Here is a 12,989-nt window from a genome sequence, read left to right on the forward strand (position 1 = left end):
TTTTCATTGTGAGTGAATTACATGTATTAAATGAACGTATTCATTTCATGTATTTAGACAGATCTTTTATTTAAGCTTGTATTGTATAATACCTATGGAAAAAGTATCACAAATGGCATCGTGTCGCCAGGTCGTTGAACGATGCAAAATGCGTGTCATACAAAAACCGTACAAAACCGTACAAAAAATTCGTGAGAAAAATTGTAAAAATCGAATGAACACTCTCGTCGGAATTTGTAATTCATTATATGCATATAATACTACAATTCATATACTCATTATACCTACCAATTTAACTGTCCCGTTAAAATACGAGACACGCTTATTTTGAAAATATAATACAGCCCAATATTATATCTTTCGTTACAGTCAGAGAAGCAGATTCGTGATTTTAGAGAGATTTTCGAAACTGGGCGTGAGTCACTTTCAAAGTAGTCCCGCGTCGTGCGATCAGTGCTTATCTCCGACAGATTGCACACACGTAGGGCCCATATAAACAATGGAAGCAAGAATCGTTATTCTTAACAATATACTGACATTTTTTTCTCTCAACTTGCACATCAAATGGCTCTAGTATCTAATGTATTTAATACAATGACAGATGATATCCTGCCCGAGGGCCGAGTATTCCGAAGATAAGCGCCGATCGTTCAGCACTTCTCGAGTATTGTCGAAAGATTATCAGGTAAAAATGCATAACAACATATATGTATACCCCGCATCGCCACCTCAGTACAAACAGTAACAACATAGCGCACTTGTTAACAAAAAAACTCAAATGCACTATAGAAAAAGTTCAGTCTATATGGAATCGCTTGGAATTAACACGTTTATAATCTCTCTCTTTCTCTTTCGTTAATTTGCGCACAATATTACGCTCGCGAATCTCGAGTCTAGGACTCTTCTGGACTTAACACATTGTGGACGGGCCACGCAAATTCGTAGTTCCCTCGTGAACACGTGAATAATCGAATACATTGTTAACGGCGTGCAATTCACACACGTTGTGTTTCTTTTTACATATCGTGTAATAACAGTACATGGTCTTGTAAAAATGCTTATATGATTAGGCAAAATGCTTATATATATATATATATATAAGCATGTGTCATGATCAGCTCCTCTTATGCTTTAACGTTACTTTCTTTAAGTCTATACCAGTCCATAATGTGTTAAGACATATATATATATTTATATAGTTAAGTATTTTTTAGGATCAAAAATCTCTGTCTTAAAAGAATTCTGAAGCAAACTACCAATATTTCTTTACTAGAAAATATTTGTGATTTAATTTTATAGAATTTCAAAATTTTTTACACAATTAAAATATGCACAAAAATGAAAAACGGCAGAGGGCGATTTTATATTAAATAATTTCATATTACAAAACATTTATTTACATATTAACATTTTTTCTAAATTATAAAATTAAAATTTATCAAAAAAAATTTCTAATAGAAAAACGTCGCTAATTTGCTTCAGAATTCCGTAATTGGAAGAGCGCAGACAATATTACGTTTACAGCCGAAAGTGACTTCGCGAATACGTACGAATGCTTATACCCTATATTCGTCTTATTGCTTCAACGTGTCCGTACAACATCTATATATCGATTAACGAAACAAATCTAAAAATTTTTATAAAAGAATATAAGAAGACAAAACGCTCACGCGCACGAATACACGCAAGTATAATTTCGATACGAACGAGCGAAGAAGCTTCAGAAGTTAATGGGCAGCCAGATGCAGCTCTGGCTGGATGATGAACACCTTCGAGACGCGGCCGCAGTTGGACTTGTCCTCCATCGCCAGATAATTCCTCATCGGCACGAGCAGCTCGTCGTACGGGTCAGCGTTCAGCTGGTACTCCTGCATCGCACGATAGACGGCCTTAAATGGCGGTTGCTTCTGTGAGTGAAACGTGCCACGGGAACCGTGCAGTACAAGGGCACCTTCCCGCTCTGCCTCCGCGCACACCGACATGTACATGCAGTGGTCCGGCCGGTAGTTGTACCGGCATGAGTACACGTACAGTCGCCCCGGGTGATAGTGAAATATTATGTTGATGATGTCCTGGTCTCCCCAGGTGATCTTCAGCTTGTACTCCCGGTGAATGGGGATCACGTAATCCGTCCACCGGAACTCCCGCATCCTCGTCAGATTCATCAACATCACGCCCGAGTTGACGCCCAGCTTGCCGTAATACGGATGCTTGGCGAATCGATTGTACCAGCCAGTGTTAGGATCCTCATGTTCTGGGCTGAGCGCCGCCAGCTGGCTCGAATTCATCTTTCTAAACTCGTCCCAGATCCTCTCTGGTGGTGCCAGGAACAGGGTGTCGGTGTCCACGTAAAGCACCGCGTCTGTGTCGTTCAACACAGTCTGAAACGTAAATCTCTGTAAGTCTAACTGTATGCTCTTGTGAAAAAACATTCCTGACTTGAATTAAATTGGCAAATTAAATCCACTTACCGGTAGAAACAGTCGTTGCGCCGCGCAGGGCTTGAACAGCTTCTTCCACATGGCCACGTCACTGCCGTCCGGGAAAGTGATAGGCCGCAGCAGAAAGTCAAAGGTCTTATTGGATATCAGCCGCCACTCCGACAGCTTCTCGCTGAAGGCCGGTATTAGATTCTGCTCTGCCAGTATTACGAACTGCAGCGGCCTGCTGGTGAAGACCAACGCCGACTTGAGCATAGTCAGGGCCTCGTGCAACCTGTCTCCACACACCACCACGCATATCGTCACCTCGGACGTCGCCGTAGACGTACCACCACCCGGAGACGATTTCTTCAAGAGCGCCAGACGCTCCCTGCTTGCGGCCGGCTGGTCGTACAGCTTGTTAGTGGTCACATTGAGCAATATTATCAACGCGGCGAAGATAAGGCACAGCAGGAACAACTTGTATACAGACTTCATCGCGCCTCGTCGAAATCTCGTTCACCTCAAACCAAACGGAACGGCAACGTGGACGATGCGCGACATCGGCAGTGACCTGACGGCATTTTGGACCCTTCTCGAAGCCGACGTTGATGATCCGCGACGTCGTGGAGTTCACGGCGGGTCCCTGGACTCCCTGGTGGTCCCTGGTGTCGCGTCGTCGATATCGCGTCCTCGCGTCTCAACTAATGGCGAGCGCCATATTTACATTTTACCTCTGATATAACCTCCGAACGCCAAGAGCCGTAAACTGTAAACACTTATTATTTATTCACTATTAAGTGAAGCTGACGCGAAAACTCGAAGCTCATTTAGTAGCCCATTTCTCCTTGAAAGCATACAATGATTACAGCATTAATAAATTTAACAATTTAATTTTGTACACAATTTTCTAGATAATAAAACGTTTTGTCCGGCCATCAAATAACGCTTTAGCGAAAATCAAACCCGACTTAGCAGAGATTCAAACCTAGTTAGCGAAGACTTTTTTTTTTTTTTTTTTTTTTTTTTTTTTTTTTTTTTTTTTTTTTTTTTTTTTTTTTGATTGCGAGGAAGTGGAAAAATCTTCGTACGGGCCATCCTGGCGGAGCAACCTAGTGGTTGCTACCGTCAGGAGGCCGAAGACACCCGGGTGCCCGTACACCCGGGTAGTGTGGGATTCCATGCGGGCACATCGCTTACGATACTGCCCACATGGCCTACCCACTAAAAAACCACTCCCTACGGCTTAGCCATAACCGACGCATGTGGACCCGTCCCCCGGCACAGCTTATGGCTATTTCATCAGGGGACGACCCCGCGTCCCTTGAGGGTTTGCCCTCGCTACTTAATTTAATTTAGGCCGCGCTCACACCCCAGGCCCCGGGCCCCGCCGCAGCCGAGCCCGCCGCCCGGAACCAGCCAGCCATAGCGAAGCCGGCCGGCCCCGAACGGCGGCCCCGCCCCCAGACGGGCCCGCGACCCGTAGCGCAGTCGCGCATCTATACGGGATTTACCTATTGTTTTGCTGTATGCGCGTTTTCCTATTTGGCTCGGGAGCGGAGGTTCGCCAGGCCCCGGGTATATTGCGGTACCCCCCTGCGCTGTTTTGTATAGAACTATTTATTACTATTACATCACTGTTTAGATGGCCGTTGCAGACAGCGACCAATCACCGAGAAACTATGAGGATCTCATTCTTTCCTCCCTTTGTCTGTCTCTCTCTGCCTCTTCCTTTATTTTCATGACCGATTCCGCGAATTCTAGTAGAGCATTCCATTTCATGCTATCCGTTATTACTATTGCAAATAATTCTTTCCATTTTAAGTTCTGGCCAACTGCCTGTCTCAGCTTTATTCTGTGTTCTTCCCATATTTCGCACGACTCCAGTGTGTGCTGTGCGTCATCATTTCTGAGTCCACAGTGTGCACACACCGGAGTGTCCACTTTTTTAATTTTGTATAAGAATTCGTTGAAGCAGCCGTGATTGGTCGCTATCTGCGACAGTCTATATGTCGTTCCTAGTTTACAGTTGTACCAATCGTCGAAGACCGGCAGTATTGCTTCGCGCGTTCTTTTGCCTGCTGTACCAGGCTCGCAATTCCCTATTCTTAGCTTCCACGCCTCTAGCGCGGTTTCCCATTCCTGCGCTCGTATAATTTTTTTATCTCTAATAGTTGGATGCCCGCCGCTTTCGGATACCTCCTTTATTCTAAAGAAAACAGCCTGATGCTTTTTGGCTATTATGTCGATAGGAACCATTTTTGCCAACAGCATCGAGGCCTCGAAAGAGACGGTTCTGTATGCCTTTATCACTCTTAGTGCTAGTCGTCTCTGAAACCTGCGAAGACTTAATCTTATGTCCCTATACTTTTCTACTTTGTCCGCCCACAGAGGTGCTCCATATGTCAGGACCGAGTGGGCGACTTCGACATATAATCGTCTGCATCTCTCTCCTGGTCCCCTCAGGTTGGGCATTAGCCTGCATAATGATAGCGCTGTATTTTCCGCCTTTGGTATAACCGCTCGAATGTGTTGGTTAAAAGTCCACTTGTTGTCAATAATCAATCCTAGGTATTTTATTGATCTCTTGATAGTTAGAGGTGTTCCCTCTATGTTAATATTTGTTCCGGGTAGATGACTTGTACCTTTACCGAATATCATTACATCTGTCTTTTCTGTGGCTATGTTCAGCCCTAATTTTCTTATTGTAGAGAAGAGTATGCCCAGAGCAATTTCCACTCTTGTCACTACATGTTTCACGTTTTTTCCTGTGGCAACCAATAGGGTGTCGTCTGCAAAGCCTATAACGTCCATATCCAACGGCATTACGGTATTTAGTACCGTATCATAGGCTAGATTCCAGAGGGTGGGTCCCAGAGCAGATCCCTGTGGTACCCCGCATGTGACTCTTCTAAATACATATTCTCCTCTATGGTCGAGATAAACCAGATATCTGTCCCTCAGGTAGCTATGTAGAATCTTTCTCAGGTAATTAGGAATACCCTTTTCCTCGGCAGCCCTGTTTATAACCTTCCAAGGCAGTGAATTGAAGGCATTAGATATGTCCAGACTGATCATTAATACAATTTGGTCTTTCCTAGTGTATTTCTCCACTATTTGTTTGACCTTGATGATGGCGTCTATTGTAGATTTGTTTTTTCTAAATCCGAATTGGTTATCAGAGATACGATTGTTGGCTTCAAGAAATTTTATAATTCGTTGGCTTATGACTCTCTCAAGTAGCTTTCCGGCTTCATCCAATAAGCAAATTGGCCTGTACGAGCCTGGTATTCCCTCCGGTTTTCCCGGTTTCTTAAGGAGGACAAGATGGGCCACCTTCCATTCTAAAGGGAAATATCCCTCTTTTAAGCATTTCGTGAAGCATTGCGTCCAATAGGGAAGCATCGAATTACTAGTTCTTTTCAGGATAAAGCCTCGTATGCCGTCTGGTCCCGGTGCCTTTTTGTTACTGATCTTTTTGAATAGTTCTACTATTTCCTGTTGTGTTACCTCAAAATTTTCTTGCCAGTTACATACTATGTTTGGTGTTGTGGTTTCATCCTGTATTGGAAATAGGTGCTTTAGGGTTCTCTCCAATAGCTCTTTGTCCATACTTTGTGTGATAGGGAAATCTATTTTTCTCAGTTTATTTAGCACTATTTTAAATGGTCTACCCCAGGGGTCCGCTCCCAGAGTATCCATTAGTTCTTGCCATGCTTTGATCTTAGCTTGTTTGATTGTTTTCCTCAAACATTTCCGCATGTTTTTTAAAGCTTCATCTAGTCTCCGTTGTGTTTCAGGGTCTTTTTTGCCTCTAGCTCTAGTGGATTTTCTCCAGAGTTTGTTGCGGTTACACGACATTTTCCAGAAAACTAGATGAGAAAATGTTGGTACTAACCAAATTCTCTAGGTAATACCCCGTTTCAATTTCTGCAGGTTAGTAACACTGTTAAAGTAGTAAAGCCAAGGTTTGCAGAGTCGGTTTTGACGTATGCGCGCGTACGTGTCAAATAATAAATATTATATAAATGATTTATTATGACATTTAATTTAATAAATGAATAAAAATTACACAAATAAGTAAAAATATAAATTACACAAATAATTAAAAATATAGTGCATAGAGATGAACAAGGTGAACAAATGTTTAATATATTTATATATGAGAGAACAAATTATTATATTTATAATATATTAATGTATTATATTATATTGTATTTATATTATATTATATTATATTATATTATATTAATTTTCAGTTTCTTTAATGTGCCTTTATAAACACCATATATGATTGATGAATTCTCGTTCTTTGCCTTGGAATCATTCAGATTTCAATGAAATAAAATTAATAGAAGCATAAAGAAGGAAGATGGAAAGAAATAAGGAGGAATAGACAAATATATATCAGATAAGTAGCTAATATCTTTATAGAATAAAAAATTGTGTATCCTATGTGCTTTTTGTAATCGTAGAGGAACTATCTGATTTCTTTCTTGAATTAATTTTTTGTTTCAGCTTCCCAGTCAATCATTTGTTTGTAAAATGTTGACAGCTGGAGAACAATCCCCTGCAGAGTGAAACTACCAAATTCTAAGCCTACTACGTTCTCGAGTGTACCAAAAGTGTAAGCAAAAAGGTTCAAATCACATTGTAGCATTAAGTAAATTTATCATCAACAGTACAGCAACAGATTGATACAACAAATTAAGAGTAGGCTTGTCGAAATTGTTTGTACGAAGCATATGTGCTGTTTGTACCAGCAATGTACTCACATTGTTTACACTAGAGATACTGTTGCGTTTATTGTTAATATGTCATCAACCCTTTCGACAAACCTGCTCATTGTTTATTGTCACTTTGTCTGCTGATCGATGTATACCTTTTATCTTTCAGCAAACAGAAAATGTGTTATCCACATTGGTCTTTGCAAGAAGGGGGTTCGGAGTAGCAATGGAATGCTTGTCAAGGATTATTTTGTAAGTAAATTTACACTATTTGAAGTAAAATAAATGATTGTAAATGGAAAACTCATTTAAGACCATAATAAATAAAGAATTAAGTTACAAGTCTAGGAACAATAATTAAAAAAAGAATAGTAGTAGTATTAAAATGTTTATTTACTCATAAATGATTTCCCTACTAATTTGGATAATTTATATAACATTAATAAAAGATCCAAATCTTCGTTATTTTCAATTTCACTTCAGATTTCTAATATTTTATTTTCGTTTTCTTTTAGACTATTTCGTTTTGTTCGTGCCCAAAATTGTGGATGTCTCGTGAAGCTTCGAATACGTTTTTGGTGCTCAGAAAGGTAAACTGTAAATAATATTGCATTTTAAAAATAAATAATTTTTTTCTTTTACATAGATAAATGTTTAACTGGGAAAGAAGTTAATAAGTTAAAGTTCATTTATTTTAAAAATAACTATATTAGTTGAAGTTAAAAATTATATCGTTTAAAATTAACTAAGTTAAGTTAAAAGTTATTGACTTTTTAACCTTATTGTTAACTTTTAACCTTTTAACTATAATTACTATCCAATCCTGATAATAAATTATTACAACCGTAACATTTTATAAATGTAAATGTAAAATACATTGTGGCATTGAAATAAAATAAAATTGAATAAAAAAATGAAAACATAAAGTTTTGCTTGAGATGAAGAGGTGAATGAGGTGAAAAAGTATGGTATTGTATGTATGTATGTACGAGTAGATTATCATTATGTGTAATTAAACAATTTTTTTTCAGCGTTTTGATGTCTTGATGAATATTACTCATTGTTGTGGCATCTTTCTTCGCAATGGAATCATCATCAACCGAGGAATAAAATCTGTACAAGATGAAAGAATCATCAGCAACCTGGAGGAACGAAACCTGTGCAAGATAAAAGAGAAGCAAAAAGAAGGAAGATGGAAAGAAGTAAATGGAGAATAGATAAATATATATCAGATAAGTAGATAATATTCTCATACAATCCTGGAAAAAAATGTTTCATATAAGAACATATATGAAACATTTTTTCCCAGGATAAAAGATTATGTATCCTATGTACGTGTTCTTTGTAAATTCTTTGTAAATAATTAAAAGAGGAATAGGGAGTGTGTTAAAATGTTTATGAGAAATAACTTATAAATTTTTATCTTCCTACTAATTCTGATAATTTGTGTAAAATTAAAAGAAGGTCTAAGTTTTCATTATTTTTTATCTCATTCCAAATTCTTAATATATTGTCCTCCCTTTCTTTCAGGATATTTCGGCTCGTTCGTGCCCAAAAATTCGGATGCCTCTCGAAACTTCGTATACGCTTCTGGTGCTCAGAAAGGTAAACTATAAATAATATTGAATTTTAAGAATAAAATAGTAAAAATAGTGTTGAAAAAGATATTTGCAAAGTGGAGCGTTCACAATATACCTAAAAATTCTACAATAGTCGTGTTTTTTTTTAGATTTGACCAAAGTTCTCGGTTGTGTCTTTCGGAGACATTGTTAGTCCTGTGTACTTGTTCGTACACACAGAAGGAATCGGGCTTAAAGCCGTTTATCCATGTCTCTTCATAATATTGAAAGAACGACTGTAAATATGTACAATTTTCGAATATAATTGTCCTTATCAATTCGAAGGCTTCTTTTATTAATGTACGAGGTAAAAATGCCAAGGATATCAACAGCTTTGTTGCACCCCAACCCAATTCATTTTTGTCACCTTTTAGTATCCCACGTTTGTCAGCATTATGTACTAGCGCCTGTAATGAGAAATAAAAACGATTAAAATCAACATGCATTTTATGCTAATAAAGTGTATTGTTATTTGTTATTACCTGACTATAATGGAAAAAGCAGCCAACTATTTTTGCGTTGGGGAAGACTATGCGTAAGGCTTTGCGTTCCGCTTTTTCGAAATCTGACATTGCTATGTCTGGTGTTATGTTTAAAATATTCGTGACCTTCTTTAACACGTCAACGTAATTTTCTGCAGTGCGTCCTTCCATAATTGCATAGACAATTGGAAATGTCTGAAAAATTTAAAAGCATTTATATTTAATAATATATTTACATGGAATATAGAATGCTCTTGTGATTTAAGCTAACTAATTACTTGAAAATAAATTATTAAACCAATTGTTTTACTTACTCTATCATCGTGTCTAATGACAATTGTCCACAATTGACAGTTGGTATTCTTTAACTGGGGCACAGTGGCAAACGTGCCATCAACAAAAATGGTTAATTTTTTATTAATTTTATTTATTATTAAATCCGACAAAGTTTTGTCAATAAAAATAACTGCTTTTGTAGCATTATTTACAACGACAAACTCTACAATAAATGAATCTTTTTCATCTATTTTCAGAAATTGCTTCCAATCGTCCTTTTCCAAGCAACTACTTAATTCACTGAGATTTCGTGGAATCTGTCCAATATTTTTCTTTTTATGACGTTCTATGGATTTTTCCACGTTTTTTATTGATTTTTTATAATTGTATCTATGTACAAATGCACAAAATACAAATAAATACTTGTGATGCATTGCGAAAAAATGTCTGTATCGTATCAAATTTTAAATTTGGCGGTGTATTCAAATATTTGCGCTATGCTTTTGTTTTTCCCAATTGTTAATTTACAATCTAACCTGTGGCAATATTTATTATATTGTGTCCAGTCAGTGCGTGCATTTATTGATATGGCAAAAAGAAACAGTTTTGCAAGAATTCAAGAGGCAAAAGTGGAATATGATGGATATCATTTTCACTTTGATAAATCCTACGCAGATACAATGTGAGCAGAAATCATAAATAGAATGAATAAATTAATTAAGAGATTATAACGTAGAAAAATTGAAAGAGCAGCTTTTGTAATTTAATAAATTTCTATTCGTATATACTATCATACTTCTTTTGAGCTTTAGTTACATATGAATGAGAAATAATTGATATTTTTATTCGATTTTTGACATTATAGCTCTATAAAAATTATATTGATAATCCTGCATAAAATATCTTATTAAAAAATATATAGTGTTTCGCATTCACGACATTTTATCGTAAATTCTGCTTTGCAAAAATCTCAAATTGAATCGTGGGCCAATACTTTTCAGTGCAATATTGAAAATTATAGAACCATGAAATCTTGTATGGTCTTTGAATCTGATAACAATAATTAGTAGAAGAATCCGACGTTTTATGCAGGGAATATTTTTTTACTCATTTACACAATCAGCATAGAAGAACATTGAATTATATTTGGTGTATTTAATTAATTGTAAATAATTTTATTTGTAGGTATTACGAATGTAGTTTTCGCAAAAAAAAAGATGTGCAGTGCTTAGCACGATTAAAAATTGTAAATGGTCAATATATATTAACTAAAGGACACGAGGGGCACGAGAAACCATTTCATTTAAATGAGATTAAAAAAGAAATAAAAGCATCACAATCTTTTGAAACACCGAGAGAAATAAAACATAGGATTATCTCAAAGTGAGTTAGAAACGATAAGATAAAAAATAATTATATAATTGTTAATTGTGAAAAAGACTAGCTGCTGTATTTATAATTCGTAATTTGTATATTGATTTCTAGATACGATCATTTACTAGATTTGACGAACATTGCAAACGTGGAAAAATCCATAGAACGTCATAAAAAGAAAAATATTGGACAGATTCCACGAAATCTCAGTGAATTAAGTAGTTGCTTGGAAAAGGACGATTGGAAGCAATTTCTGAAAATAGATGAAAAAGATTCATTTATTGTAGAGTTTGTCGTTGTAAATAATGCTACAAAAGCAGTTATTTTTATTGACAAAACTTTGTCGGATTTAATAATAAATAAAATTAATAAAAAATTAACCATTTTTGTTGATGGCACGTTTGCCACTGTGCCCCAGTTAAAGAATACCAACTGTCAATTGTGGACAATTGTCATTAGACACGATGATAGAGTAAGTAAAACAATTGGTTTAATAATTTATTTTCAAGTAATTAGTTAGCTTAAATCACAAGAGCATTCTATATTCCATGTAAATATATTATTAAATATAAATGCTTTTAAATTTTTCAGACATTTCCAATTGTCTATGCAATTATGGAAGGACGCACTGCAGAAAATTACGTTGACGTGTTAAAGAAGGTCACGAATATTTTAAACATAACACCAGACATAGCAATGTCAGATTTCGAAAAAGCGGAACGCAAAGCCTTACGCATAGTCTTCCCCAACGCAAAAATAGTTGGCTGCTTTTTCCATTATAGTCAGGTAATAACAAATAACAATACACTTTATTAGCATAAAATGCATGTTGATTTTAATCGTTTTTATTTCTCATTACAGGCGCTAGTACATAATGCTGACAAACGTGGGATACTAAAAGGTGACAAAAATGAATTGGGTTGGGGTGCAACAAAGCTGTTGATATCCTTGGCATTTTTACCTCGTACATTAATAAAAGAAGCCTTCGAATTGATAAGGACAATTATATTCGAAAATTGTACATATTTACAGTCGTTCTTTCAATATTATGAAGAGACATGGATAAACGGCTTTAAGCCCGATTCCTTCTGTGTGTACGAACAAGTACACAGGACTAACAATGTCTCCGAAAGACACAACCGAGAACTTTGGTCAAATCTAAAAAAAAACACGACTATTGTAGAATTTTTAGGTATATTGTGAACGCTCCACTTTGCAAATATCTTTTTCAACACTATTTTTACTATTTTATTCTTAAAATTCAATATTATTTATAGTTTACCTTTCTGAGCACCAGAAGCGTATACGAAGTTTCGAGAGGCATCCGAATTTTTGGGCACGAACGAGCCGAAATATCCTGAAAGAAAGGGAGGACAATATATTAAGAATTTGGAATGAGATAAAAAATAATGAAAACTTAGACCTTCTTTTAATTTTACACAAATTATCAGAATTAGTAGGAAGATAAAAATTTATAAGTTATTTCTCATAAACATTTTAACACACTCCCTATTCCTCTTTTAATTATTTACAAAGAATTTACAAAGAACACGTACATAGGATACATAATCTTTTATCCTGGGAAAAAATGTTTCATATATGTTCTTATATGAAACATTTTTTTCCAGGATTGTATGAGAATATTATCTACTTATCTGATATATATTTATCTATTCTCCATTTACTTCTTTCCATCTTCCTTCTTTTTGCTTCTCTTTTATCTTGCACAGGTTTCGTTCCTCCAGGTTGCTGATGATTCTTTCATCTTGTACAGATTTTATTCCTCGGTTGATGATGATTCCATTGCGAAGAAAGATGCCACAACAATGAGTAATATTCATCAAGACATCAAAACGCTGAAAAAAAATTGTTTAATTACACATAATGATAATCTACTCGTACATACATACATACAATACCATACTTTTTCACCTCATTCACCTCTTCATCTCAAGCAAAACTTTATGTTTTCATTTTTTTATTCAATTTTATTTTATTTCAATGCCACAATGTATTTTACATTTACATTTATAAAATGTTACGGTTGTAATAATTTATTATCAGGATTGGATAGTAATTATAGTTAAAAGG

General features: G+C 36.1%; 2 protein-coding genes and 1 long non-coding RNA gene across 4 annotated transcripts; 1 reads left to right on the top strand and 2 right to left on the bottom strand.

The window, feature by feature from the left end:
• Positions 1–50: 50 nt before the first annotated feature.
• Positions 51–3,067, bottom strand: LOC105834450 (glucoside xylosyltransferase 1). Its single transcript, XM_012676938.3, has 2 exons — positions 2,472–3,067; positions 51–2,381 (listed from the first exon to the last, which is right to left on the bottom strand). The coding sequence occupies exons 1-2, from the start codon at positions 2,916–2,918 to the stop codon at positions 1,728–1,730; spliced, it is 1,101 nt and encodes a 366-aa protein (XP_012532392.1). The 5' UTR covers positions 2,919–3,067; the 3' UTR covers positions 51–1,727.
• Positions 3,068–6,418: 3,351 nt separating this feature from the next.
• Positions 6,419–9,203, top strand: LOC118647291. 2 transcript variants are annotated; one of them, XM_036291892.1, is made up of 7 exons: positions 6,419–6,555; positions 6,680–7,059; positions 7,317–7,399; positions 7,663–7,737; positions 8,179–8,349; positions 8,678–8,752; positions 8,877–9,203. In XM_036291892.1, exons 3-7 carry the CDS (start codon positions 7,379–7,381, stop codon positions 8,880–8,882), a joined length of 348 nt encoding a protein of 115 aa, XP_036147785.1. In that variant the 5' UTR covers positions 6,419–6,555; positions 6,680–7,059; positions 7,317–7,378; the 3' UTR covers positions 8,883–9,203. The 2 variants fall into 2 exon arrangements, with proteins under 2 accessions (XP_036147785.1, XP_036147784.1); XM_036291891.1 differs by having other exon boundaries at positions 6,680–7,047.
• Positions 9,204–11,729: 2,526 nt separating this feature from the next.
• Positions 11,730–12,724, bottom strand: LOC114254616. Its single transcript, XR_003625936.2, has 2 exons — positions 12,181–12,724; positions 11,730–12,056 (listed from the first exon to the last, which is right to left on the bottom strand). It is a non-coding gene; the product is annotated as an uncharacterized LOC114254616 (long non-coding RNA).
• Positions 12,725–12,989: the final 265 nt, after the last annotated feature.

Source organism: Monomorium pharaonis, chromosome 9 (assembly GCF_013373865.1).
Source record: "Monomorium pharaonis isolate MP-MQ-018 chromosome 9, ASM1337386v2, whole genome shotgun sequence".
Taxonomy (NCBI): domain Eukaryota; kingdom Metazoa; phylum Arthropoda; class Insecta; order Hymenoptera; family Formicidae; genus Monomorium; species Monomorium pharaonis.

Excerpts from the sequence above, each read along its gene's own strand:
- LOC118647291 (XM_036291892.1), top strand. The coding sequence starts at position 7,379 with ATGCTTGTCAAGGATTATTTT. Across the intron at positions 7,400-7,662 it reads TGCTTGTCAAGGATTATTTT|ACTATTTCGTTTTGTTCGTG; the intron begins GTAAGTAAATTT and ends GTTTTCTTTTAG. Across the intron at positions 7,738-8,178 it reads CGTTTTTGGTGCTCAGAAAG|CGTTTTGATGTCTTGATGAA; the intron begins GTAAACTGTAAA and ends ATTTTTTTTCAG.
- LOC105834450 (XM_012676938.3), bottom strand. The coding sequence starts at position 2,918 with ATGAAGTCTGTATACAAGTTGTTCCTGCTGTGCCTTATCTTCGCCGCG. Across the intron at positions 2,382-2,471 it reads CGCAACGACTGTTTCTACCG|ACTGTGTTGAACGACACAGA; the intron begins GTAAGTGGATTT and ends TTTACGTTTCAG.